The sequence below is a fragment of the Hipposideros armiger genome, unplaced genomic scaffold (assembly GCF_001890085.2).
Source record: "Hipposideros armiger isolate ML-2016 unplaced genomic scaffold, ASM189008v1 scaffold_0, whole genome shotgun sequence".
Lineage (NCBI taxonomy): Eukaryota > Metazoa > Chordata > Mammalia > Chiroptera > Hipposideridae > Hipposideros > Hipposideros armiger.
This window is the reverse complement of record NW_017731350.1, coordinates 9,110,784-9,138,576: the sequence shown is the minus strand read 5'-3', so window position 1 is coordinate 9,138,576 and position 27,793 is coordinate 9,110,784. Positions and strand designations below refer to the sequence as shown.

The 27,793-nt window shown below is 41.3% G+C and overlaps 2 protein-coding genes and 1 long non-coding RNA gene across 7 annotated transcripts in view; 1 reads left to right on the top strand and 2 right to left on the bottom strand.

Annotated features, from left to right (window-relative positions):
• LOC109389180 (uncharacterized) overlaps positions 1-9,390 on the top strand; it is a 26,398-nt gene extending 17,008 nt beyond the window's left edge. The window contains exon 3 of the long non-coding RNA XR_002125359.1: positions 9,316-9,390. This is a non-coding gene — a long non-coding RNA (uncharacterized LOC109389180). The remainder of the gene's footprint in view (positions 1-9,315) is intronic.
• RDH14 (retinol dehydrogenase 14) lies at positions 1,582-6,395 on the bottom strand. The gene is made up of 2 exons (XM_019654431.1): positions 5,904-6,395; positions 1,582-2,621 (listed from the first exon to the last, which is right to left on the bottom strand). Exons 1-2 carry the CDS (start codon positions 6,294-6,296, stop codon positions 2,004-2,006), a joined length of 1,011 nt encoding a protein of 336 aa, XP_019509976.1. The 5' UTR covers positions 6,297-6,395; the 3' UTR covers positions 1,582-2,003.
• NT5C1B (5'-nucleotidase, cytosolic IB) lies at positions 9,284-27,793 on the bottom strand. 5 transcript variants are annotated; one of them, XM_019654021.1, is made up of 10 exons: positions 27,737-27,769; positions 25,464-25,553; positions 24,896-25,129; positions 24,213-24,350; positions 22,250-22,714; positions 21,789-21,956; positions 20,554-20,683; positions 18,073-18,195; positions 17,504-17,688; positions 9,284-9,616 (listed from the first exon to the last, which is right to left on the bottom strand). In XM_019654021.1, exons 1-10 carry the CDS (start codon positions 27,767-27,769, stop codon positions 9,284-9,286), a joined length of 1,899 nt encoding a protein of 632 aa, XP_019509566.1. The 5 variants fall into 5 exon arrangements, with proteins under 5 accessions (XP_019509566.1, XP_019509643.1, XP_019509714.1 ...); XM_019654098.1 differs by having other exon boundaries at positions 24,201-24,350; positions 24,947-25,129; XM_019654169.1 differs by having other exon boundaries at positions 24,947-25,129.

Sequence of the window (27,793 nt, the reverse complement as noted above, 5' to 3'; positions counted from 1 at the left end):
CCTGAAAAGCATCAGGTATCAAAATGCAGCCAGAAAAGATGGTATTAAATGAAAAAAATAAAAAGGGCTCCTTTTTAATGAAGTTGAGGTGTAGGACAGATTTATTAGCTTCCATTTTTCCAAGTTGCATTCTGGTGTATTTCCTGCCCATATTTCTAAGTTCAGCAGGTCTCTTTGTAGGATTAAAAAAAAATATGTTTCAAAGAACTCGATGCAGCTATACCCACTACACCTGCAAAGACACACCTGTGATGATACGTACAAACATGAAGTGTTCCTCATATTCACAACCCAATGCTCTAACAGAAAACAGACCTCTGTGTGCTCTGCCAAGATCCCGCCATTCTCAAAAAGAACTGATACTGGTAACCAGATATCAAAAGCCTGAAGAATAATAACCTATCAAAGATTACCTCTGACCAAAACGGTCATTAAATTCAGTATAGTTCAGTCTGTCCTTTACTGTCATAATTCCTTTTTTCCAAAATTGATAGTTAGAACAAATAATCATTTTTGATGCTATCATACAGATGCCTCCCACATTCCTATCTAGACTTTATTTTTATGCACACCACCCATTCCTTAGTATTCATTAGAACATCATCGTTCAGTGTTTCCTGTATGTCAGGCATACTTGATGCTTGAGGAAGAAAAACTAATGAGAGTATAATAATAAAACCTTCCCTTGGAAAATTCCAATTGTCTAGCTGGACTTGTGAAAAAATCATCAGTGCACTCAATTCCTAGTAAAGCTGCCAAGATCAATGGCAACAAAGTAGAAGAATTGGTTCTGCCTCCAGGAACGGGAGATGGGATACGGTTCAGGGGATTGTTGAAATGTTGAAGGGTAAGTAGTGTTCCCAGTGAAAAGGAGGAGGGTGTTCCAGATTGAAGGGACAATAAAAGGAAAGGCCAAGAGGAAAGGGAGTAGATAACTGGTCTATACTGAGGACTGGGTTATACAATAGAGTAACTATTGTATAATAGAGATGTGCTGACATTAGTCGCTAGCGACATGGGCCTATTTAAGATTAGAAATTCAGTTCTCAGTCACATTTTTAGTACTCAGTAACATTATGTCAAATCTACCATGGTAGGCAGTGCAGAGAATTACTTCCTTCATTGTAGAAAGTTCTACTGGACAGAACTGAGTATAAGAACACAAGGTAAGCCTTTGGCAGTTCACGGAGAGTCTAATGGTTTATAAATATGTTCTACCAAGTCCCTTCCGGTGGTGGGGGGGGGTGCGGGAGGGCTCCATCCTTGTAGCATTTGTGACCTGTTTCACCAACCCAGCTTCTACATTTGAGGGAGGCTTATTTTAAAGAAAGAATTCTGCAACTTTAAAAAAAAAAAAAAAGAAGACTGGAGACCCACGGTATGGGTAATTGGAAACCACCACAGGTTTTTAAGCAGGGACCTGACAACCTGACACAAATTTGGGCTTTAGAAACATTACTTCTTAAAGCAGCAAACAAGGTATGTGGGAAGGAAAGACACTTGGCATACCAAGATCAGTAGAGACTAATGAGATGATAAAGAGCTAATTACAGTGAAACTTCTAAAGAAACAGACAATTAAGAATTTTCATCAATTTATTTCAAGTAAGAACTGTGTACACACACCAGGCATATTATTTCCATACCAGCATTATAATAGAAATATTTAACAGTTTGGCCATGAAACTCAAAGATATTTTTAAAGCTTCTCAAGGTGTCTCTTTTAAGTAACGTTTGTAATCCATGCTTTTTCAATTACAATTTTAAAAAATATATAATTGTGTTGTTCATTATACTTATGTTTATTATTTATAACATCTTTTCTGAAATTTAGTTTTTCAAAACATAACTTTTTCATAACTTCACATATCCTTATGTACTTTCTAGCAGTACTATGTGAAACCAAAATTGTTTTCAAGTAACAAGTGCTCAGGCCACACCCCATTCCTGATCACAGATGTAACTGATGACCAGTTTTATAAATAGCTCTTACACAACTTGTGTCTATTTTAATATGCCAACCATTACTTCACTGATATCCCAGAGCTTCCTTGCAACAGACTCATCCATGGCTTTCGGCAGTAGCTCTTCCTCTTTGCAATCCCCGAAGTACTTTCCTGACACACCTTCGACCTCCGGTGAAGAGGCCAAATAGACCGACGTCTGGGCACCTTCCACTGGGCTTTTGAAGAAAGCCCACGACAGCAAATTGAAAAGTGGTTTGACTAACAGTGGAATGTGTATGTGTCTCCCTAGATTAGTCCGCACAATGCCAGGGTGTAAAACATTGACAGTAACATTTGTGCCTTCTAAGCGGCGGGCTAGTTCTCTGGTAAAAAGAATGTTAGCCAGTTTGCTCCGACTGTAACAAAAGCTTTTATTGTAGCTTTGCTCACTGTTCAAATCTTCGAAGTTGATGTCTCCGTATTTATAAAGTTTGGAAGACACTACCACAACTCTGCTGGGCGCTGAACTTTTGAGGAGTCCAAGGAGAAGATTGGTGAGTAGGAAGTGCCCCAGATGGTTCACTCCAAACTGCATCTCAAAGCCATCTTCTGTCTTTGTATAAGGGCACTGGAAGATCCCTGCGTTATTGATCAGGACGTCCAGCCTGGGCTCTTCCTTTAAATATCAAAAAGAGAACGGCAGAATTATGACCACAGACCTTAAATGTACCCAAAATAAAAACTTTTAGAAGTCAGCAAACTACTAAAATTCTATAAAATCCCTCTATGAGTTTTCAACAATTGAGAGAGAAAGAAAAAAACAAACAAAAACAAAAACAAAAAACGCTTGTATGCTTAGATGGCCTTGTGCTTTTCACACGTCATCTACTCTCAACAATTCTATACAGAAAGAGAAGCACCCAAGTTAGGTGATTTGTCCAGTATCACAGGGCTCCCAAGTGGCAAACAAAAATCTGAAGGTGACATCTCACACCAATGTCTGGGCTCTTAAATAATAAGCCAGCTTGCTTTTCTAATTGGCCTTTTCAAACCAGAGAGTCATTGTGAGCTAGAGAGAGGACATGCAGCAGAAGACAGGTCAGCACTGTATATTCCCAGAGCTACAGGTGTCAACGCCCGGAGCAGCGTAGGATTGCTTCATTTAGTAGTTTTCTAAGGGTAAATGGTACCATGGAGATGGAGCAATTTCAAGTCGTTTCCTTAAAACTGGGACAAGCAACTGAGTGGGTCAGTGATGCAACTTAAGAGGAGAGAACATCATGAGTAAATCAAAGTAATACTAAAAAAAAAATCATGCAGGTAATACTACAATATCAGAAACAACATAATGAATCATGAATCCTAAGGCTCACAGCAACAGCAAAGATTAACAGAGGAGGCAGGCCCAACAAACACCTTTAACCTCTATTATGGCTCTAGAATTCAGTGGTTTTTTTTCACTACATGAAACCTACCTCCCTCATTTGAGGAGCCCCCACCATAGGAGATCTGTATTGTCAAAATTCTTCTGTTTGACCAGATCCTGCTGCAGCTTTCCAGGTTAAAGGCCTAAAATTTAGACTGTTTCAAAGGGAAGTCTTCTCATTCCTTAAACCATATAAGTTGGGTTTCCCTCGTCTTTCCTGGCTCCTCTCTGTCTCTTATGATGGGCAGAGAAAATAAATGTACAACATGCTCCAGGTGTAAAGACAGAGTGATGACCCACGATTAAATTAATTTGAGGTCAAATTTCAAATTTCACTGGCCCTTCTGCCAAGCGTAAGTGAGAAGAAAAATGGGTTAAATTTCACAACTGTTATCAAAGCCTACCCGTCGGAGGATTAACTATTTCTCATTCTGTCTGTCTAAGCACCTTTAGCTTTTCGAAGAGTCTGCTTCAAAAAGAAGGCAAAAGTTCACCCGTGGGGGAAAGAAAGGAGTGTTCTTTTTCACTAATCCTTTGGAAGAGTTTCCTGTATTAATCATTTCTGAGCCATCATTCTTTGCTGGGCTTGTGTTATTTTAAGACTTTATCATCTACTATTTTTTAAATTCTAGGAGATAAATGACATAAATACCACGAATACCAACCTGTGGGAAATTTACATGTCCATTTTTTAAATAAATTCTGGTTATAGTCACTGAACTTCAGAGCCAGCAAGGAACTTAATACTTAGAAGCAAGGACAACTGACTTATCTCTTTATCTCCTTAACTTTTTTACTTGTTCTATCCCCAGTGGCCAAAGTAGTAAAATACCATAGGTTGGTATCAGGGATGAGAAGTAGATCCAGCCACATTTACATTTTAATGAAGAATAGGAATATCCAATTTCACTGCTTCCAACCTCTCTTATACATCAGTTCTTAATTTTAATCTGCTTTACCTGAAAATGAAGTAGCCATAGAAAGAAACCCCCCCCCCCCCCCCCCAAAAAAAAAAACAACAGAAAAACCTCTCTAGATCTGCAACAGCTCCCAAAAAGTGCCACAAGGAACTTAGAGTCACAAGGAACTCCCAGGGTGCTATGGAGTATTAAATCAAGGGAAACAAAGTGCTACTCTGCTCAACATCTCAAAAACTATTTCCAGGGGGTTCATGGCTTCAACATTATATTGTATTAACTTCTTTTTGATGATGTCACATCTTTGCAAAGCTGTTTTTAGCAGTTGCTGCAATAAGATGAATGGGCAAGGTTAAAACTCGATGTAGAACAAGAAATGAGGGGGTCGCTGTCCAGTCTGATTCCAAAGCCGGAGCAGCTGATGCAGTGAACAAGCGGTACCCGTTTCCCGTTGGTGATTGCGGTTACTGAAGAATGAAATCAATACATCTTTCTTTTCTTTCATTATGCTACTATTGTTTTTCAAACAGCTACTAAGTTGTTATGACATCAATACTTGTTAGGTTGTTTGAACATAATTACTGAATATAAATGACCTGGTAAGGTATTTCTATTGGCCTAAGGACATTCTGAACAAATGAGTACGTTTTGGAATCACCCAACTTTCTCCAGTGTTTCATGTGAGCACCTTTCCTGTGCCAGCTAACTGTAAACCTCTACTTTTCTGAATGCCCTCTTGCAAGTCACCTAGGTAGGAAACTCCTCCATGTCAGTTTCAACAGAGGACATCCACTTCTGGGGAATATCCATAATTGAACCAAGGCAATCCTCCATCTCACTGGCAGGCCCAGGAGTGAGGAACAGGAGTTAAAAGCCAGGGCTCCGGAGACACCCCGGGCAAAGGCCTTCGCCCGCTGATGCCTCGGTTCCCTCACGCTGTCAAGTGGGGATAACAAGGCCGACCGCACAGGGTTACCGTGAGGCTTCCATGACTGGAACAGCCAAGGGCTCTTTAATTTCATTAATTTTTTTTTTTAAGTATCTGAAATGCTTGCAACAGCTCCTGGCATACAGGAAATCGCCAATAAATGGTTATTTCTGTCCCTGTGTAGAGCACAGGACCCCCGGGACTCCAAGCTCCAGTCCATTTGGAAATCCGGCCTGCGTGTGGTTAAGGATGGTGCCGATTCTGCTGGTGGCGCAGACCTGAACTCGCTCCAGGGTCCTCGGCCGGCCACTCGCCCCACTGGCTCTCAGGCTTGGTGCCCACTCCCTTACAGGGAACACAGGAAAGGCAGCCCAGAGGGCTGGCCGACCCACCTCCCGGGCCGTCCGCACGTAACTAAACACAAGGTCACAATGTCCTGACTCTGGCTGATTCTCCTCTGGGGCCTATTTTTTTCTCGACATGCTTGTAAGCCGTAAGGCTGCCCTACTCATTTTTTTCCGTCTGCGAATCCCACGCCGCCTCAAAATTATGCAATTGTTTCTACTCTGGGTGTCCGTCATTCCAAGGTCACACCCCCTCGACCCTGGGCGGACCCGCCCCGCCTCGCCCCGCCCCCCGAGGCCCCGCGCTCGCCCCCGGTCTCCAGCCGGCTCCCCGAGCCCACACCTGGAGCATCTCCTGACAGAAGGCGCGCACCGAGCGCAGCGAGGCGAGGTCCAGCTCCTTGATGACGAGCTCGCCCGCCCCGCAGGCGTCAGGGCCCGGCTCGGGGCCCCCGGCCTGGCGGAGGTCGCGGCGGAGCTGACCCGCCGCCTCCTCGGCGCGCGCGCGGTCCCGGCAGCCCATGATCACCCGCGCCCCCATGCGCAGCAGCTCGGCGGCCGTGGCGCGGCCCAGGCCGCTGTTGGCCCCCGTGATCAGTACGGTCTTCCCGTGCATGAGGCCGGCGTTCCCGCCTCCGTGCAGCCGCTGGACGCCGGCCCCCACGAACCGCCGGGCCGCCAGCCACAGGGTCCCACCCAGTGCGGCCAGTAGTGCCGCCACGGTAGCCACTGCCATAGCCGCCCAGGCTCAGGGCCCACCGGGCCCTGCACGGGACTTCCGGAGTCGCCGCGCGCTGCGGGCGGAGGCTGCCACCTGCACGCGAGGAACTCTGGGGCGCGGCCTGTCGACCCCTCGCGGAGCGGCGTGTGGCATGCTGGGACTTGTAGTTTCCCTTCCGAGGGCATCTGCTCGGTTATGAGAGTTCCACGGTGTAGGCCGTGGTGACTCCTTGGAGCCAGTTCCCATCGTGAGAGCGGAGGATGAGCACAGTGCCCCGTTCTCTGGTTTCTGGGGCTCCTGCCCATGGAAATCCCAGAGTGGTGGTGCTTCTCCGGGTGAATGGCTAATGAATACTTCGAATTTACAAATCACTTTATAGGCTGGCTTACAAATCCCACACTTCAGGGATGGATGGCTTAGTGTGATTTCCGTTAAGCTCCTGGGACTTGTGAACCCTCAATTCACTTTACTTTCACCCTCTGGAGAACTGTCCCTGTCCACAGGGACCATTTATTCCACACTTCTGTAATTTGAAGCTGCCCAAGTCTGAGGAAGGACTTTTTCTTTTTTCCCACAGATAAGGCTAAGAATTTAGCAACATGAATTAGTTGGGGGTAGAATGGGCCGGTGATTGTCAAACGTTAGCGTCGCATCAGAACCACCTGAAGTGCTTGCAGAAACAATAAAAAACAAGTTGCAGGGCTCTGGTACCAGAGTTTCGAATTTCATTGGTCCAAGATGGGCTCTGAGAATTAGCATTTCTAACAAGTACCCAGGTGTTTCTGATGCTGCTGATCTGGGGACCACAGTTTGAGAACCGAAGACCATTATGGTATTGATCCCTATAGAAAAGGAATCCTTAAATGGTCTTATTTGATACTGGCACAGATTCGGTAGGAAAAGCTTGCACTTACTGTAAACATAGACTTCTGGAGCAGGCCACATCACAAGTTCTTTCCCACACCCTCCATGAGAATATTAAGTGTAAAAATCAAGGGAAAGTGTTTTATTCACTGAAAAATACTTCAGAAATGTCAGGGGTTATTGCCACAAGGATCCATCCATCTTCAAGCTGCAGAATTCATGGCTTTAGACCAAACTACTCTTAAGTGGCCATTCATCTACTCTCCCATCCAACAAGTGCCAGGCCCTGTGCCCTGTGAGAGCCACGGGGAAATTGGGTGCCTATGGCCTGGTGCAGAAAATTTCACTGCCCCAACCCCATTCTAGAATCTTCAGAACAAGAGAAGACACACAAAATGTGTATCGCTTGAAATATACTCCCTATAAGGTGGGGCTTTACTCCTCACTTCTGTCATTTGAAGCTGCCTTTCAAACTCACTGAGCCCAGGACACCTCTGTTTCTTCTCTTCAGTTTTATCCATTTTCTGTCCTTCAAAGACCAGCTGAGGTCCTTTCATTTCCTGACCACTTCCAGCCCATACAGATATCTCCTGCAACCTCATGGGTGACCCTCACTTGGCACTGAGGACAAACAGCCCTCCAGAGTTGGCTATTTGAGTTTGCACATTTGACTTCCTCTTTGGGATCGTTAAGGTTTTACATTTCCTCAAGAGTGGGATTATGTCTGAGACTCTTGTGGTCTTCACATCGGGGAGTGCATAAAAAACACTAGATACTCAATGAGTGTCACGACTGATATACTTTGGACGGGCTTATATCAAACTGGGAAGCAGGTCACAAGATGTATTTCAGCAACAGCCTTTTTCAACTAGAGCCAGGGTAGAATTTGCATATGTAGGTGGGGTAAAGATGGAGGACCAACAGGGTGCATGGAGAAGACAGGACAGGGAGCCTCAGACCTGCTATGTAACTGCTGTGTACCTTAAGCATAGAGCTTAATGGAATGACTGATGTGTTCAGGGTGGTTCCTATACCCATGGAATCAATAAGAGCAACTCATTTTGGAAGGCTGTATAACACAGAACAAAAAATAGACATAGCTTTTGAAGTAAATAAGACCTGAATTTGAACCTTAGTCCTACTATTTATTAGGTGCTATTCTTAGACAAGCTACTTCATCTTTTTTTTTTTTTTTTTGCATCTTAGGTTCTTTATTGATTAAAAAGGAAGGTTACAATGTTATGTCACAAATGTTTGGTTTGATGAGAAAATGAGGTAACGTGAAAATAACCAGCTCACTGTACCTTAACGTGTAGATTATGGTTCAGAACCACAGTTTTTTGAAAAGGAAACAAAATCACACAACAGAATGACAACAATGAAAGGTCAGGATGCTACATTTCGTGTCCCATTTTGAAGCAGTGACCAAGGCTTATTTTGACATGCAAACATTGGGCCTACCTGCCCGGCCTAAAACCGGAGACTTCAAGTATGAAGCCCTGTGGTCCAGAGACAATGAACCCACCAAATAAGTATCAAAGTATCTTTCCTAGGAGGTTCTGTTTGGAGCTCATCTTAGATGGAAAATGCCCTGTATGAATAATCAGCTGATTTATTCCTGAATGACTAGTATCAAAATTGGTATACACATGCAGGTGGAGTCACATTTTCATTTTGCATTGATTTAAAGGCTGATCATAGAGTCAATAAACTAAAAAGCCTCTAATTTTCAAGAATGTCCTTTACTCTTTCCACCTTTGAAGACCACTGTTCTATAATGATGATGGGTAACAATTTATTCTATTTACCAACATCCAAAAAAGAGCAATGCTTTGTCAGGCTAAATAGGCTTCTGACATAGCCCTTTAAGCATTCACGTTCTAAACTTATGCTGCAGAGTCATCAGTATGACTTACACACAAAGGTAGGTGCAATTGTATTCAACAGCATTGACGGCTCAGAGTAGCTTGAAGGTAACTTGAGGGTTCGAAATGTTTTTGAAAAATTAAGAGAAAATCTTTCCAATGAACTAAGTTCTGAGGTCTAATCATCTGAAATATCTTCCTAATTACCCTAGAGATCCACAGGAAGTGGCATCTGTAATACCAGACTCACTGCTTGCTTTCTCCTCCCGATCTCTAATTGTTCATTTTTTGATTAATGCCATAAGGTGCGTGAGCTGCGGTGGCGCCAAATTTCTGTGCCCCTTCACTGTGGAACATACGGTCATCAAAGAAGATGTGGGGTCGTATTTTCACTAAGATGGGACCTTTGGGGGCTCCAGCAAGGAAAAGAGCTTCGTCTATCTCTAGACCCCAGCGGCGAAGAGTTTTCAGCACTTTGGCACCTGAACTGGATGCACTCCTGGCTGTGACCAGGTAGGTCCTGATGGGGCAACAAAGCCGTTCATCTTTGGCATAAAACTTCTTTTGCAGTCTGCCTAATTCTTCCAGGAAGCCTTTCAAGGGACCCTGTCAAAGGAACATATGTCATAGCTGTGATCCAGTGGGTCAATGCAAATGAAGGCTGAAAAAGCAGAGGTTTATAAGAGCTTATAAACAGATACAATACCGTATGCAGTATTATAAAGCCTATGACACAATGCTGAAACCCCTTGCATTTATGTAAATATATTTCCTTATATGGAACCATCCTTGCATTCCTGGAATAAACGTAGGATGATCATATAATTTATTGTCCAAACACAGATAGTTTACAATTGAAAGAAATTTCTATTAAAAAGTTAAACCATAGCAAGAATATAAGCCATCAGTGGCAAAGTGGGATACTCCAAATAAAGTTCAGTTAATTACCAAAAGCACTCTTTTAATTTGCTTTTTGTGAATTGCACATTTTAACATTAGGAAGTATATTCCTTCATCTTGTTTAATGCCCGGTTGGTTTGGATCTAGCTTTGTCTTGTATTTACAAATATTTGGTTTATCGTCACACTTACTTTTATTTTCAACCTTCCCGAACACTTAGTTTTTGCTGTAGCTCTGGTATAAAGCATAGAATAGGATTTGCTATGTGATCCAATCTGAAAGTCTTAATTTTTAAAACAAAAGTTGAGTTTTAGGACATTTATATTTATTGGTATTACAAATACACATGATAATGGTCCTGTCTTATGATTTTTATTGTATTTTTCATGTTTAAAGCTTTTAAAGGATTGTTCACCAAGTGTCTTTTCTCTTTATGCATGTGTATGTGTGTGTTTCTTCTAACATTTAGGAAGGTTTGTATTATTTCCTTCTGTTGGTTACCTTTATAACTATAACTTTTTATACTACCATCAGTACTCTGTTTTTCAAAATCCTGGATCTATTATTTTTTACAATGAGAAATGATGAAATTAGGGTACTCTTTTACCTCTCTCTTGCTCTCTATTTCTTCTTTAGCCATCCAGTTATACTTGTTTCATCTTTTTCGGGGTTTACATTTGCATTAGTAAAGATTCTCATATTTCTATTTATCAGCTTTACATTTTATCCTTTGATTAGCTATTGTAAATGAACATATCAGCATACTCAATCTTCCTTAGGCCTTTTCCTTCACATTTTTCCAGTTTTCATTAGTTACCTAATTTCTACATTGTTAGAGCATGTCATATTTCTGCTCCCTAATCCCTACAATTGTTTTAGTTTTGGTTCTATGGTTAAATATATGTATCGTAGGCCCATTTATGCCTCTTTGTTTCTAGTCATCTACGTATTGGCCAAAATGTGTCCAACTGTACTAGTTTCCTCAAGAAAATCTTATAGAAATAATAATTCCTAGAATATAGTAGGTTCTCAACTGTTGACCTGTTTCCTTTCAACCTGAATCAGCTTTTGGCTGGATATAGAATCTGTGATTTGTATTTTCTCTCCGTGTGATAAGTAGTGGTCCACTGTGTTTTACTATTGAGTGCTCTTGTAGAGAAGAAGGCTGAGTACAGCTAGACCTCCCCCGTGCAACTTGTATGTGCAGGTTGCCCAAAGAAATATTTCTTCATCTTTGACCTCAAATAATTTTACTACGGCATGTCTCATAATCATTCTGCTCTATTTCCCTATTACATACTGTGGCCTTTCGTCTTTTAATTGTTTAGTGTATGTATGAAAATCTTCTGGTGACTCAGGATTTTTTCTTGATTTATATTTTTATACACACATGCATCTTTATGTTGACCACACACAACCCTCTTCTCCTCTCCCCAGAACATAAATTCAGTGTTTTTCTTCAAGGATTCCAGTTATGCATATGTTGGATTTTCTTTACCTGTGATCTATTTCTGTCATTTTTCTCTCCAAAATCTTACTTTTCAATTGTACTAATTTCCAGAGTTCTATCATTTAACAATTTATCATCTCTTCCCTGATTCTTGCATTTCCACTTCATGACCCTACTTTATTACGTTTTTAAGTCATGGCAAATGCTTAGTCATAACTTTCACGTGTACTTTGGCATATATTTGTAGTGAGAGTTTTTCATCTGTACTTGATTTTGCTCTTCTTTGTCTGCCTTTTTCTCATGGAATCTTTGCTTATGTTCTGTGCTGGTCCCCTTTTTATTACTCATTACTGAAGTAGATTGGTTTTCATCAGAACTGTTAGGTGACTTCTGGGAAGGTGAGGCATAGTATTTGAACACTGACTTGTTTTCACAATTCAAAAGCTCTCTTCTCTGCTGTCATAGAAACAAACTTTTCTGCAAGCATGACTATTGATGTGATCATTTACTTATTTTGCTTTCTCTGAGGCTGCATATATCAGAAAACAACAAGTAAAAATTCACTTCATAAAGGTGAAACACAAATACATAAGTAAAAAACTGTAACTTTTTTTTTTGAGATACAACAGCAAACAGGGTGTGGGGACCATTGATAGAAGCCACCTTGCTCACAGTTTGGTTTTGAAACACAGAGGAACACAGTTTTTGAGTACCTCCCAAAGGGAAGAAATAGGGACTGGTCTGTTTATGTCACCATATTAAAACCAGGTATCATTCTTTCCTCTATTTTTGGATGTGTTTTATAGTTTATATATTTGTACAGTAGTATAAGCATATAATTTATCAATGAAAATACAGAACTATGAAGGAGAGCTACTCAAAAATATCTTTTTGAGGAACGTGGGATTTAAAACATTTGGAATCTACCTAAGATGTAGAAAGCTGAAAAGACTGTAACTCCCAACAACAAGAAAAACCCAGATAATCTAAAAAGTCATAACTTTTCTTGAGTCTATTAGAGAGCTGAGGTAATAGGGCAACCAACTAACATGAAATCTAAGGGAAAAAAATCTAAGGAGACACCTAAGGTATCTTCAAGGACAGATGGAATTCCAGAACTGGCACATCTTTGGCAGAGCACTGAAGGAAGACATACAAGACACTGTACAAGCAAGTATGAAAAATTCAGGCACTTTTTAAAAATTAATAAAGGCAAAGTGTAGGCTAATGAGAGAGCATGGAAATCCTGGAAGCTGCAGATACAAGAAATACTCCCTTGTGGGCTTTTTTCCATGGACTTGGCTAGTTGCTTATGAGAAAGATTGCAGGTAGGGTGGGAGATGAAAGAATGCAGCCCTTGGTAGCGCAGGCTTGGAAGAGAGGACCACCTGCCGCTGTGAGAAGACTAAAACTCCACATTGTCCCATATCTCCTAAGGAACAAAAGACTGCTGGAAGAAGGAAGTCAAACACTGTTCCCCACCCAGAGCACAGGTAAAGATGCTCTACTATGGGGGGAGGGGAAAGGAAAACCCTCCACTCCTGGGAGAGGCACAGGAGACTCTTATGGACCCAGGCCATTAGGTAGTTTCTGTCACTGGGGGAAAGGCAAGATGAATGATAAAACTTCACCCCTAAGATGTAGGGAGATACAGGTTCTGCACTAGATTTAGGCTGAACTAGGACAACAGAGAATGCCCCTCAACCTGTCATCATCAAGCTAGCTGGAAGAGACAAACAAGCAACCATTGGGAGTGGAGTAGCAACATGGAGACCATCTCTGAGGCACATGCACAAAGGGAAGATCTAAAGCTGAACATGGAACAGGAATATTGTGAAAAAACGCTTCCCCACCCTACCTGAGGAATTTGACGCCTGGGGAGAAATGAAGGTAACAATAGCAACGACAAAATGCATAGCTAGTCAAACTCCTGATTTGTTTCATTCAACCCATCACACTAATTCTTAGCAGAGGAGGGGGCATGCCTATAACCAGGCAAAAAATTTTACCAATTTTTAATTTTTTTTAGTATTTACCAAAATATATACTATTTACCAAAGCCTCTAGTATATAAACACTATGATTGGAAATTAATCAAAGATTTATGAAACTACAATAAAACAAAACAAACAATAAACAAGTCTCAAGAGAAAGTAATTAACAGAAGAAGACTAATTGATAATTTAGATCTCATAAGAATGAGAGAGGGAATTGTATACACACACACACACACACACACACACACACACACACCTCACACCACATTCAAACTTCTGAAACACAAATATAGAAAACCTTGAAGGCATCCAGAGAAAATTAGACACATTACATATACAGGACCAAAGATAAGAATCTCAAAACAATTTGTTGTCAGAATCTATGCAAGCGAGAAGACAATGGATGGGTATCTTTAAAGTGCTGAGAGAAAAAAAAACATGGTCAATGCAGAAAGTTGTATTAAGTCAAAATAAAATATTTTTCAAAAATGAAGTCAACTAAAGACTTTTTCAGATAAAGAAACACTAAAAACTTTTGGTAACAGCATATGAGTTTTATTACATGGAATGTTAAAAGACGATCTCCTGGCAAAAGGATATGCTACCTGGGAGAAACCTAGATCTACACAAAGAAACCAAGATTCCTGGACATGTTGAAAATGAAGATGAATACAAAAGACATATTTTTGTCTTATTCTTATTCATTATAAAGATAATTGATTACCCAAAGATTTGTGAGTTTCTAGTATAGGTGAAAGTAAAATGTTTTATAATAGCACTGTTGTAAGGTCTTACACTGGATATGATGTGACATAATGTTAATAGGAAGGATTGGGATGACTTATAGTCGTAGATTGTGAATACCTAGCAAGGGCAATACGACAAGACAGATAAATAAGACATACAGAATGGAAACAGAAATAAAAGTGTTTTTATTCCCAGTCAACATTGTGTTCAAAGAAAACCTCAAATCTACAAAAGTGTTACTATGACTAACCAGTTAGTCATGATTAACTTTAAGAAAGTTGCAGGATGCAAAGATAATATGCCAAAACCAATTGTGTTTCTTTATATTTTCAACAATCAAATTGGAAATTAAAAATTGAAAAGTATCATTTATCATAGCACCAAAAGTAATGAAGTACTCAGTTATAAATCTAACAAAATATGGGTGATAGCTATATGAAACCTATAAAAAAAAACTGATGAAAGAAATTAAAGATCACCTAAATAAATGAAGAGATATGCCATGCCAGTGGGCTGCAAGACTTGATATTGTCACGATATCTACTCTTCCAAGACTAAGGTATAAATTCAACACAATCACAGCAGGATTTATTTTTCCCTAGGAATGGACTAGCCAATTCTTAAATCTACATGAAAATGCAAAGGAGTCAGAACATTCAAAAGATAATTGAAGAATAACAGATTTGGAGAGCTTGCACCACCTGATCTCAAGGCTTACTATCAAGCTATGAAAATTAAGACAGTGTGATATTGGTAAAAGATAGATACCTATGTTAAAGGAACAGAAAGCCAGCCCTTTTCACAAATTGTGTTGGGATAAGTAGGATGCCTATAAGGCAAAAATTAACCTTAACAAATATTTTGCACAAATACAAAAATTAACCCACAATAAGCCATTCCCCCCCCAAAAAAACCCCCTAAAATTATAAAACTTCTATAAGAAAACATAGGAGGAAATTTTTGTGACATTGGGCTAGGCAAAGATTTCTTAGCTATGACATTAAAAACATAATTCATAAAAGAACAATTTGGTAAATTGAGCTTCGTCAAAATGATAAGCTTCTGTTCACGAAAGACACTGAAAGATGTTCAGAGAATGAAAAGGCAAGCACAGACTGAGAGAAAATATTTGCAAAACACACATAACCGATAAAGAACTTGTATACAGAATGTGTAAACTCTCAAACCTCAGTAATAAAGAAAAAAATCAAACAAGCCAATACAAATGAGCACAAGATTTGAACAGATATTTTTGTCAATGAATACATACGATGGCAAGTTAGCACCTGATAGGAGATAGGGACATGCAAATTAAAAATACAATGAGATACCATTATATAATGACAAGAATAGCTTAACACAAGCAAGGAAAAACAGCTGACAGTACCAAATACTGGCAAAGATGCAGAGCCACAAAATCTCTCAGGCAGAGCTACTGGGAATGCAAAGTGGTGTGGTAACTTTGGAAACTTATTTGGCAGTTTTCTACAAAGTTTAACATATACTTATCATGTGACCTAGCAATCCTACTCCTAGGTATTTACCCATGAAAAATGAGATTTTATGTTTACACAGAATCCTGTATGTAAATGCTTAAAATGGTTTCATTATAAATGCCCCAAACTGAAAATGACCTCCAAAAGATCCACAGAACAGAATACTACTCAGCAGTAAAAAGGAACCATCTACTGATCCGTGGAATGGTAGGGACAAATCTGAAATGCATTATGCCAAATTAAAAAGTCAGATGAAAAAGATTGCATCCTGTGTGGTTCCATTTATATGGCATCTGCAAGAGGCAAAACTGTAGGGGTAGAAATCAGAATAGTGGTTGACAGATCCTGGAGATAGGAGGCTAGGGGTGACGACAAAGAGGCCCAAGGGAATTTGGAATATTAAGTATTTTGAGTTTGGTTGTGTTTTGACAACTGTAACCATTTGTCAAAGCTCTTAGAACCATCCACTAAAAGTTATGAATTTTACTGTATGTATGCATAAATTATACCTCAACAACTCTGACTAACACACACACACACACACACACACACACACAGAGTTTAAATATCACTTGCTGTAATGTGAGGTGAGTTAGTAAAACTTTCCAGCTTTCAGTTAGTCTCTTAATACTTTTATAAATGTAATAAAAATAACATTTAAGTCTATCTTAAGTTCAAGAAGAGCTGAGACAAAAAAGGCCAATTAAATTCCTTTGTAAAATTCATAGATTAAAATTGAATAATCAGTGAAGACTCAGTTTGGTGAATATTTTGATGTTTCATATTTCCTTTGGTTCAGAAGTTGTAGGTTTTATAAATTTCTGACCCTGAGTCTAACACTTCAGTTCATGGATTGATTTCAAAAAAACTTAAATATTCAGTTTCAGTTTGATTAGGTTTTCATAGTTTGCACTGTTTTGAGGCTCATTATTTGATTGTATTCAATCTCTCAGTTCTGCAGATTTTCTCAATTAAGTGATGCCTTTGTTGAGCTTGAGGTTATGGACAGAGAAGTTCAACAGATGTTTACTGACCCATTGGAAATGGCCTTACTATTTTGAGAGCCTATTATGTAGAAATGGCTTGTGGGTAAGCCGTTATACCTTTGTTACTCATAATTTGCAAGAGGTGAACTCATTATCTTGAGATCATAGAAACATTTCCAAAAGGCTAGGTAAAAGAATGTTAACATTAAAAAATAAAGTCAAATGTATCCCATATTGAAAAAAAAATTTTTTTTCTTGTATTGAATGAATTTTTCAATGAGGGGGGGTTCATGGCAATGTGTATTTTACTGTAATAATTTTTTAAAATTTAAACAGTCACCATATTTTTTTATCATACCTCATACATTCAATCTGAAATTGTTCTTAATATGCTACCCTGTAGCAAAGTTGTGGTGAAAACTTGCAGCTTTTTTTCTTCCTCTAGCTATTGAAGATTACCAACCAATAGCTTTTCAAAAATTAAACAGATTGTTTTAGGTCAATTTGCATAACCTACTATAAATTTTTCTTTACCCTCCTGGATGCCATGCTCTGTTTTATTGCTTCAAATGGCTAAAAGCAGAAAAGGGGAAAAAGTCAAAAGTGAGGTGACATCCTGTTACATAGCTCCTAGATTTGGGCAGTGTCCCCAGGATTCTGTTATAAATGCTTGAATGTTATGTTTTCTTATTTTATAGAGCCCTAAATTGAACATAAAAATAATTCCAAAAAAAATAATAAAGTCAGCCGCAGATGCTTCAAATGAGTCATGAAAGAAAGAAAGGCAGAAAACTGCAAGTGAGAAGTGAGGAGTAGTCTGCCTAAAATAATTTAAAAGCCATCACAGTGAACAAATATTTATATCTGTATGTTGGAAAATAAGTAGATCAAAATTCATGAGAGTTCCTTGAACCTACCTGAGCAGGAAATTTATTCTCATGCTGTGTTTCATGTTGAAAGAATTTGTCCACCCCATGGTCCTTGGTAGGATGTTCAATCTCTTCTGAGAAGATGGCGGCATCCCCATCAAAAGCCACACGGAGCTGTGTGTCACAGTAAGCCATGTCTTTGCCTCCATCAAACATCGTTGCAGAGGCGATCCCTGGGGATTGATTAAAACTCATCTCAGGGCCACAGGTTTTAGTTTCTATCATTAAAAAAATATTAAAAATCCCTCCCAGACCTTGCACTTTCTCTCTAGCTATTATTCCCTGATGACTCAAATCCTCTTCACAACCACACATTTCAAAACAGTTGTTTATGCACTGGCTCCACTTTTATAAGGGATGGAAATGTGTAATGTATGGATGTCCACCTCTAGAAAGGTCAAAGCTGTAAAGGCCAAACTTGAGTGCTGCTAAGGCGGAAACACCTTAGCAGAAAACCCAACAAGAGCATAAGCCACACAGTCACATGGGAAGCCCATTGTAAGTAACTGCTAGTGCAAAGCTCTTTATTAACTAGAGGGATAACACCAAGCTGATACCTTGTTGAATTGCTTCATGGACTTTTTCAGAATCCGCAGAAAGATACAAGTTGGTAAGATAGGTCTTCAAGTAGCCAATGGGGCTTTTCCCACCAGTCATACAGAAGCGATCAATTAGTAGGCCTGTGGTCGGACAGGGAAGACTTTGTTATGTCTAGAGACTAAAGACAAATGCAGATGAACTACCTTAGGAATAATTGAGTGCCTACTGAGGTTTTAGAATTACCTTCTTAGTGCCAATATTGACAAATATCTCAGCTATTTTAGGTAATAGTGGATGTGTTTGGTGTGTGATAGTTTAGAATGTCCACCCACATAGGTCATGCTGATTCAATCTCACAACTGGATGGCAAGCACTATCCTCCTCATTACAGAAAAGGAAACTGAGGCTTAAAGACTTGCCTCAGCCCACAGGTTCACACTGACTCTTGTCTTTCAACTATAGCCTCCTCACACGTTGAAGGGGCCAGTTAGTGTGGCTCTATTTCAAGTACCATTTCTGTATTTCTTCAGTAAAAATGCAATAGTAATAACAGGTAGTGCTAGGAATAAACTCCTTTTTAAAAAGAACAACAGGAAAGTGCCTCTCCTGCCTTGAAATTTTGTCTTTTTTTTTTTTAGCTGAGCCATCCTGCCACCTGTTGGTAGCTCAGCGGCTGCTCAGCTCGGGCCAGGACTTGAACTGCTGTTGCTCAGAGCTCAAACTCTTGAGCGAGCTCTTAACCAACTGAGCCAGTCAGCCGGCCCCTGCCTTGAAGTTTTAAATGGAATTATTAGCAGACTAAACACTACTACTATACCATCAAATGCCTTTCAAATCAGCACCAGTGAAAACAAAAACACTAGGTATTGGTGAGAGGTTTGTAAAGTAGGTACCTAAATACACTGTGGATGAAGTATAAATTGCTACAAGCCATCTGGAAAGTAATTTGACAATATGTATCAAGAGCTTTTAACAGGATTATACCTTTTTACCTAGGATTCCCTTTTTATTTTATTTTATTTTTTTTAGGGAATAATCTGAAACTCTAATAGAGACTTATGTAGAAAGGTCTCAGCCTCAGTGCAGGACTATTAATAAATGCAAACACTGTTCACCCTTGTTAACACTTCATAGTTAAATGTAACACTATGCAAATAAAATCTCGTGTACCCATTTCAAGTGTTTTTAGATATGTGATAAGCTGGGTAGCTGTACATGATAGAAAGCAGAATTTTGAGTCTAGTCAGTTGTTTAACATCTCTGTGGACCAAGAGAGTAGATAGGGCCCCTCAGCAGTGAGGTGGATGTGGTTGCTGTGGTAATGACAAATTACTCTCACTTTTTCACTTACGCCAACATTGGGCCTAACAAAGATGATAGCAGAGAGATGTACAAATTGCCTTCAGCTCCCAGAGAATGGGAGTAACTAACTCTTCCAAGTAAAAGGTTGTTATCCCATGAATAGGCTGCATGAGAAGATTGTGCTCAGTCAGTTATTAGCAGAATTAATTGATAAATAACATATTTTTTTTCATGCTACTACCCTCCATGGGCTCAGGGTGGGGGGGTAGATAGACCTAAATCACTTATTAAATCAAATAAGAGCATGTGTTGTAAAAATAATGGCTGCAGTTTGTTGAGTGATCATTCTGTGCCAGTCGTCTATGCTAAACCTTTTATGTACGTTCTCTCTTTTCATGTCATAACACTTTGAAGGCCACATTATAGAAAGACAAGCATTTTTTAAACTATGTCTCAGTAAGACACCAGCCTTATAGTTAGGCTACCATAATATAAAACTCATAACTTGTTAATATATCTTTATTATTTATGAGTATGCCCAATTTAAACCTAGACTTTAAATATGCCAAATTTAAACCTTATTTTGGCTTGGCATACCCACATGACTGGATCTGTCACTTAGTAAATTGGCTAAAAGTCCCCAAATAAGCAGTCAGGTAATTCCATGACACAGTGAGGGGAATGTGATGAAGGGACTCGAGTCCATCCAACTTTCCATGTAAAGGGATAAAGACAACTTTGCAGGCCTGAGTGTGGATTGGATGTGTGGGGAAAGCAGCCAGGGAGAATCAGATTTTCAGAGTGGAAAGGAAAGGTGAAAACCTTTAAACCTTTCACATGTATCTGTGGTGAGCAAGAAGCTTGATCTCACCGAGAAAGCCTCCGGGTTGACGGCTCCTTGAAGTCAAGTTCAGAAGTGTAAAACATAAAACAGAAATATATTACAGGACCTGGGATTAAGACTTTGAAATTCACACTTGACAAGTTAAGGCCAGAGCTTTGGGCCCAACTCTGTGCTGAAGTTAAAAATGAACATGGCCTCTCTTGTTCTGACATAGGCAAATAAACATTCCTCACGCAGAAGGGGGTGTCAGTATCAAAGACACTGCGTTCGTTAGGCCGCAGTTAGCAAAATAACATGGCTTCTCTCCTCCCGAGCCGCGACTGTACTTGCACATGGTATTTATTTTACTTACCATAGTGATTGACGCTGTTTATAAGCCGCACTCCCACTTGGGCATGGTTATTAGTCATCAGTACAATATCAAATAAGTCCTGTTCGTCAGGATACAGATCTCGGAGTCGAGCATTGACATGCTGCAGAGCCTGCCGGTCACAAACACGAATGTGGGTAAAGAGGGCCAGGCGAGGTGGGCGTTGGGGACCTGCAGCACAGTGATCTGTTCAAGCTTTGAAGACGGGGCTCCGTGAAGGCAGGGCTCGGCCACTGATTTCTGTATTTTCTGCCTCGCCTACACAGAACTTCAGATAATGTTTACTGAATAGATAGGAGGCGTTTGTTGAAAATTGCTACAACATTTGGTTCACTAGAAATAGCTCTTGTTGGGTAGGTAGAGAGAAGGATCAGGCTAATAGCCCTTTTCTGCTTTGTCATTTTTTTTTTGGTGGGGGGAGGATATTGTAAAACCTGCCTTTTTTGATCATCTGATGATGATTTCTTATTGTGAAAAATTTAGATGAATTTGCATGTTAACCTTGCACAGGGGCCATGCTAATGGTCTCTATTGTTCCAATTTTAGTGTATGTGCTGCCGAAGGGAACACGTTGTCTATTTTGAAACAGGAGTCCGTAGAATAGGTGCATGGCTTCCTCCCTGCCTCTACCGTAGCCCATAAGTACTTTCTATACAACTGGTGGAGGTGTCATTTGTTTCTGCCTGGTTATGATGTTATCGTGTAATGTTTGTTTAAGTTACGAAGAGGATCACAGTTGTAAGTACTATACACATGTGTATACGTTCAGAGAACCCTACTTTCTCTATTAATATCATGCCCTTAAGTGCCAAGAGCATCTTGATTTTCTGTATATGCTGTGCCTGCGGCAAGAGCAGCAAAGGTGATTTCATTTCATTTTAATGAGGCATTTTATTTCCACTAGTGCTTGGAACTGTAAACTCATTATTGCTTCTGGCCACTGCTCTTCCTAGGGAGGGAACCGAGTTTTCTATCACAGGTCTCAGGATGAGGACTCTGCTTAGGGAAGCCCAACCTCCCAAATCCAGGGATGGAGTCCCTTCCTCAACAGCCGGGAAGCCTCTGTGAAAATACAAACTGACCCGGGGTCAACGTTAGAAGGGCAAGAATGACAGACATGGGCTAGAGAGTAGAAGAGAACATGGCGGAGATCCCGAGGGTCGGCCTGAATCCCTCTCCTGACCATCTAGGGTCCTGGCAGACACTCTGCAGAGTACCTTGACAAAGCGGAAAGCAGGCCCTGGAGTCAGGATGACATTCTCGTTGCTGATCTGATACTCCATGTACTTTTCCAGACCCTCTTCCTCGTAGACTTTCCTGCCATCCGTCATGTTGAAGAGAGCCTGGGATGACACAGCGACGGTGATGGCATGCTTGGGTTTGACCTGCAGAGAGGGGTGCGAATGGGGGTACAGTCGCAAAGACCCAGAGGGCTCAGAAACGGGCCTCATCCCAGGGCACGGTGGGAAGAAAACAGCTGGGCCCTTGCTTGGAGCCCTGGGATGCTGGAGATAGCCAAGACTTAGGTCCCGAGGCTGCAGCAGGGAGGTTTAGGGAGGAGCAGCAGGGGGCTGAGATGGACGTCCCAGCAGTACAGACAGAGGAGGGAGGCTGGGAGAGGCTTGGCCCCCTGTGCAGAAGGGCACCCGCGGTCCCAGGGGCGGTGGGCCCTGCTCACCGGCCGGGGTCGAGAGCAGTTTGGGTTCTTCTCATACAGTGTCCTCACGGATGACCAGTAGGCTTCTTCGTCATCGTCCTCTTCCTCCCGCTGCTGCCGGGGAAGGTCGGATATACAGTCGCGGTCCAGCTGGGAGGAGTAGTGCGCCTTGCGCTGGGCATAGGGCTTCCATTCATTGGGGGGCGTGCGGGGGTATTCCCGCTGCTGAGTATCCCGGGGGTCCCGCGGGTCCCGCCCTATGCCATGGGCCCAGTTGTCAGTGTTCTCATGCATCTTGCTGCTGCGCCGGAGCGTGGACTGCGGCTGGGGCTCCGGGGGCGTGGGAGGACAGGAGTCTGTAGGCGCTGGTGGCGTGTGCGGCGCGGTCGGAATGGGCACAGAGGCCTGCGTGGACAGTTCTTGCTGAGACTCTTGCTGGCTGGGGGAGGTGGATGAAGTCCGGGAGGTTGTGGAGCTGGTGGGGACCTGGAGCAAGAAAAGGGGCGTCTTCGTTCCATGCTGGCCTGAGGTCCCTGTCCCGGTCTCTGCCCAGCTGGAGTCAAGGAGCTGTCCCCTTGTCTCCGCTCCATTCCTAGCCCTTAAGTGGATCCTGGTTCGTCTCGGCCCCTTTAGGTGGGGGCTTAAAGAGGCTTAGACATCCCAAGGCTCCAGATATTAGATATTTCTGTTAAATGGGCACAATCTGCTTTCATTTCCCCTTAGCTCCCCCAGTGGCACCTCACACTTTCTTCCTTTTTTATTTTATTTATTTTGTTGAGTAGATAGTGTACAGGCCCTCTTCTTGCCCTTAGGCAGATGACACATGGTTTGCAAAGTTCTGTCACTTGCCTCCGGCATGTATACCTGCCCAGACAGAGGCCTCTGGGTAGGCAGAGGGCTTCCGTAAGGGACCTTACTGGCCACTGCCTCCATCTGTGACCTCCGGTTAACCTGATGAGCAACTTGACCAGATGTTCCCACCAGAAGACTCTACAAAGCCACTTGGGGTGGCCTGTCCCCACATTGACCCTGTTATTAATGTACTGATGACTAGAAGTTTGGTAGGTGGGAGAATTTAGTATCTCCCCGTTGCCTTTGGAGGTCTGTGCATCTGTGGAGCTCCATTGGAGGGAAGCATCTTCTGGAACAGGAAGGAACGGTCATGAGGAAGGACTCTTACTAAGGTGTGCAATCAATTATGACGCATTCACACAGTATTGCAGATTTTACGATTGTTCCACCTGTTTCAAAAGGCATTTTCTCGGTTAGATGACTGAACCAGTCCTCGCGGAGATAGATGGACTGGTAGGAATACATGTTTCCCCAGTGGCTGGGTCTGTGTCATCTCTCTGCATCCAAAAATTTAATCTTGAAACTAACTTTTTTGTCTTATGTGGCCAGGCTAAGTTAGGCACCCAGGCTTAGCCACACAATGTAATGCCCTTCAACAAATTATTGTCTTTGTTGACCGTTCTACCCCGTCTCCTTGGTCTTGGGTACATAGTTGTTGAATGAAGGAAGGAATGAGAAACCATATCATTTAATCATTAAGTGTACAGCTTATAGACCTAGAGACCCTGGGTTTTAAACTAGCTCTATTAGGGTTATTCATGTGAACTCTTAGGCAAGTTATTCTGTGTTTCAGTTTTCTCACCTATAAAATAGAGCTTACAGCATTATTTTTTTGGGGGGGGTGCTAAATTAGCTAAAACATATAAAGTACATAGAGCAGGTCCTGGCATTTAGAAAGCATCAATAAACATTAACCATCATCATCATCAGTATTATGATTACATCATCATTATCATCATCATCATCGGCATAATGCAGTATTATGATGATGGCAATGATGATAATGATGATGTAATCATCATAATACTGATGATGATGATGGTGAATGTTTATTGACCATCATAATACTGATGATATGAGGATGATAATGATGATGCAATCATGTACTCCATTCTTTCACGTCCATCTTTACCTTAAGACTGGCAGTCTTGCTTCTGTTCTCTTCTACTGATGGGGCTCTGGTGGATGGGCTCCGTGAAGTTCGGGACCACTCACTTCGCACGAGGTACCCACGAGAATCTGTCTTCGGCAATGATAATTCTTGTGATTCCTTTTGAGGAGAGAAGAGACCCAGGAATGTAATACCGCACCACCCAGTCCTCCCATGCATGTGCCTACAGAACAGCCACGTCACACTAAACACAGCAGCGCCCAATGAGAAGATCCCTGGCCTCTATGATCCTTAATTCAACCTTGGCTCTTGTGTACTCATCTAGCTCTGGCCCAACCCTAACTTCTGTGAGGAGCAACAAAATGAGGATCCATCTGGAAGAGCATTCAAAACCAAGAACAGATCTGACGTCTCATAGTTTCTCACCTGTGCCTCCTCCTATATGGTACTTAGTACTGAGTTGACCATTATTTCTCCCTTTCCTCTTCTTCCCTAAGGATAAGCCCATTAACAGATGCTAAAAGGAAATAGCCACCATTTTTGAGCAGACTTCAAAGATGAGGGCAGCTGGTACCTACACAAGGGCAGCAGGAGCTGTGTCAGTAGGACTAGAATCCTCTAGCATTCCCTTCAGGGGGAACCACGGTGAAGGTGACCATGGAGAGGCGAGTGGAAGTTTCCTTTCCCCACACCCTTCCCCTCACCCAGATTGACTGTAGCTCCCCTCCAAAATGGGTCGTTTGATCTCTGCTCACCCTGATCATGCTGATCTGCCGGCCCTGCTCCCACAACAGGCACATGTGCATATAAATATGTATTATGCGGCAGGGGCCAAGAAGGACTGTTCCCTCAGCTGCACTAAGGCAGTTTCTACACGGCAGGTGACCACGCATAGGGCAACATCTCAGCCAGTGATTCGGTTTGACTGCACGCCTCATCTGAAAGATGGTGCAGAAAATGGTCAATGCGATGGCCAGACTCCCCTGCCCTCCCTGATCTGAACAAAAACCAGCATCCTCCCACAGGCTGAGCAGAGGAGACAGCAGGGTTTTTCCACCATATATCCTATATGAACGTGGGGGTGTGTACCGGACGGAGGGCAGGGACCAGCTCCCTCTAGCCCTGTCTTAACCTCTCCATGAGGGATATTAGGTATACCTTCATACAAATCTCGACAGCGCAGTCTTCTCTTGCAGGCCGCTCTGCCCCCTCCTACCTTCTAGGATGCTTTTCGCTTTTTAATTCTCTCACCAACTCTAGAGGTCAGCTCACCTTAGTGGTCAGACGAACTCCTGATCTCTCAGACTCCCTTTTTTTCTCTGCTTCTAGACTGTCTCTTGAGTGTTTTGTTCCAGACTCATTCTTAATATGGAAACAAAGACAGTTTATTAATTTTCATCTCAGGCATTTGAAACCTGGGGTTTGGATTTGAAAAGATAAATCAACATTAGCATTTGTCTCTTTGCCAATATCAAAAGCTATATAAAGCTGAGGCATGTTTTCTGCCCTGTTCTAATAAGCATGAGTAAAAATGACACATCAGAGAACTATACAAATAATTGTTAATGTAGAAATTTGTTGGTTTATAGATTCGAGGCATGAGGCATTTATCCTTTATAAAATGATAACCTGGGAAATGCTATGGGAGAATTTTCCAGGGGTCAGTGTTGTATGAGGTTTAAGTATGAGGTTGCTTACACAGAATACATTTTTTTTCCTCTGTTACTCTGAGGACTGCTACTTATGGAACTTTTATTTTACCATGCAAAATTGAAACTTTTCTTGTTTTCTTAATAAATCATAAGTCCAATTTTCTGTGGATCTAAGCCTCACCAATGATAATCTAAGTTTTAAAATTAAGGAACTTAATTCTGTACAGATCCTGGATGGATCTATTGACAGGCATGCCTTCTGTTCATATGATCTAATTACTCACAGAACTTAGAGTGAAAAGAGGTTTCTTTCTTTTTTTTTCTTAATTAAAATTTATTGGGGTGACAATGGTTAGTAAAGTTACACAGGTCTCAAGTGTACAATTCTGTAACACATCACCTATATATCACATTGTGTGTTCACCACCCAGAGTCAGTTCTCCTTCCATCACCATATATTTTATCCCTTTTACCCTCATCTACCATCCCCCTCCCCCCTTACCCTCTGGTAACCACTAAACTGTTGTCTGTGTCTATTAGTTTTTATGTCTTTGTTGTGTTCCTTTGTTGCCTTCAGTTTTATAACCTATGTTTTGGTGAAATCATATGGTTTTTTACTTTTTCTGTCTGATTTACTTCACTTAGCATAACAATCTCAAGATCCATCCATGTTGTCGCAAATGGCACTATTTCTTATTAACAAACTAATAGAGAGGCTGCGTAGGAGAGCACAAGAACTCACTTCATGGACACTTATTCAGATATTTGTTTTTGTTTTCAATTGTGAGAAATACTGTTATATTGGATCACTATTTATATCATTTCATGCTAATTTGGTAGCCATAATGTGATCAAGATTAATGCTATTTATTTGTTTAAGGAGCTCAACTTCTAGCTTAGACCAAGGTACTCAGGGGCAGTCTGTTCATCTCTCTGTACTCTGCACCTTATACCCAGGAAAAATCTGTCCAATGGTAGTTCGATGATTGAGCCTGTGACAACAGAGAATGGCATAGCTGTGCGGTCCTAGAGCTAACCCTACAATTTTCCCATCCACCCCCTAACACCCTTATACTACCACCATGAAATCCTGTCGTAACTCCCAAAGGTATTTTAAATCCAATCCCTCTTTCGCATCTCTGTTATCATTGCCTTGTACCAGGTCTCCGATCATCATGGGCCCACATTCTTAGAATTTAGCTTTTGGCTCAATTTCATGGCCTCAAATCCTCTCAACTTCTACATCCATCCATCCCATTTATTTAGGGTGATATTTATAAAACATACATTTAATTATTCTTCATTTCTGAATACACTCTTCCTTCACTTGGTTAGACAAACCAGGAGCCTCCTTGATGTATCCTGTCTTCTAACTTGCATATCTCTGCTCTACCCTTTATCTCTACCTTCTTATGCCAAATGACTTGTGTTTGTCTATCTACCACCCCGTTTACTTGTAATCTCCTCTTCCCCCTAATATTCTTCAAGCCCAGCCCAGAGTGACCGGGGAGATCTTCCCCGAGTTAATCATCCCCCTGTGTCTCCTGTGTCTTTTGTACATACTTTAACTGATCACTGACTGCACTTTGTGTATTCTCTTTACTACTAGGCTCTCCATTCTTTAATGATAGCAACTGTGTTTTCACCTCTTATCATGAATATATGAGCATATGCTCAATAAATGCTGACTTATTAGATTGAGTTGTAATATATGCTTTAATCTCCTTTTTCTCTGCCCTCTTCTTTTCCTTTACTTCTCTTTCCATTTTCTCTACATGTAGTCATCATCTGAAATTATTGGATTATTTCAGAGACATTCCAGAGGTAAGTGATGGACTGATATCTACTTTCCCTGGCTCGTAGGCAAGATTCTAAGATGTTTAATTCACTCACCTTCTTTTTATGTTTCAGAGATGTTTGACTCATTTCTTTAATTATTGAAATTCTTTT

What these genes read in the sequence shown, in the direction of transcription:
- RDH14 (XM_019654431.1), bottom strand. Translation starts at nt 6,296, where the DNA reads ATGGCAGTGGCTACCGTGGCGGCACTACTGGCCGCACTGGGTGGGACC. An exon ending in TCTGTCAGGAGATGCTCCAG is followed by an intron (nt 2,622 to 5,903) that starts GTGTGGGCTCGG and finishes TGATATTTAAAG; the next exon opens with GAAGAGCCCAGGCTGGACGT.
- NT5C1B (XM_019654021.1), bottom strand. Translation starts at nt 27,769, where the DNA reads ATGAGTCAAACATCTCTGAAACATAAAAAGAAG. An exon ending in GGGAGCTACAGTCAATCTGG is followed by an intron (nt 24,351 to 24,895) that starts GTGAGGGGAAGG and finishes TCTCCTCAAAAG; the next exon opens with GAATCACAAGAATTATCATT. An exon ending in GCAAGACTGCCAGTCTTAAG is followed by an intron (nt 22,715 to 24,212) that starts GTAAAGATGGAC and finishes TTCTTGCTCCAG; the next exon opens with GTCCCCACCAGCTCCACAAC.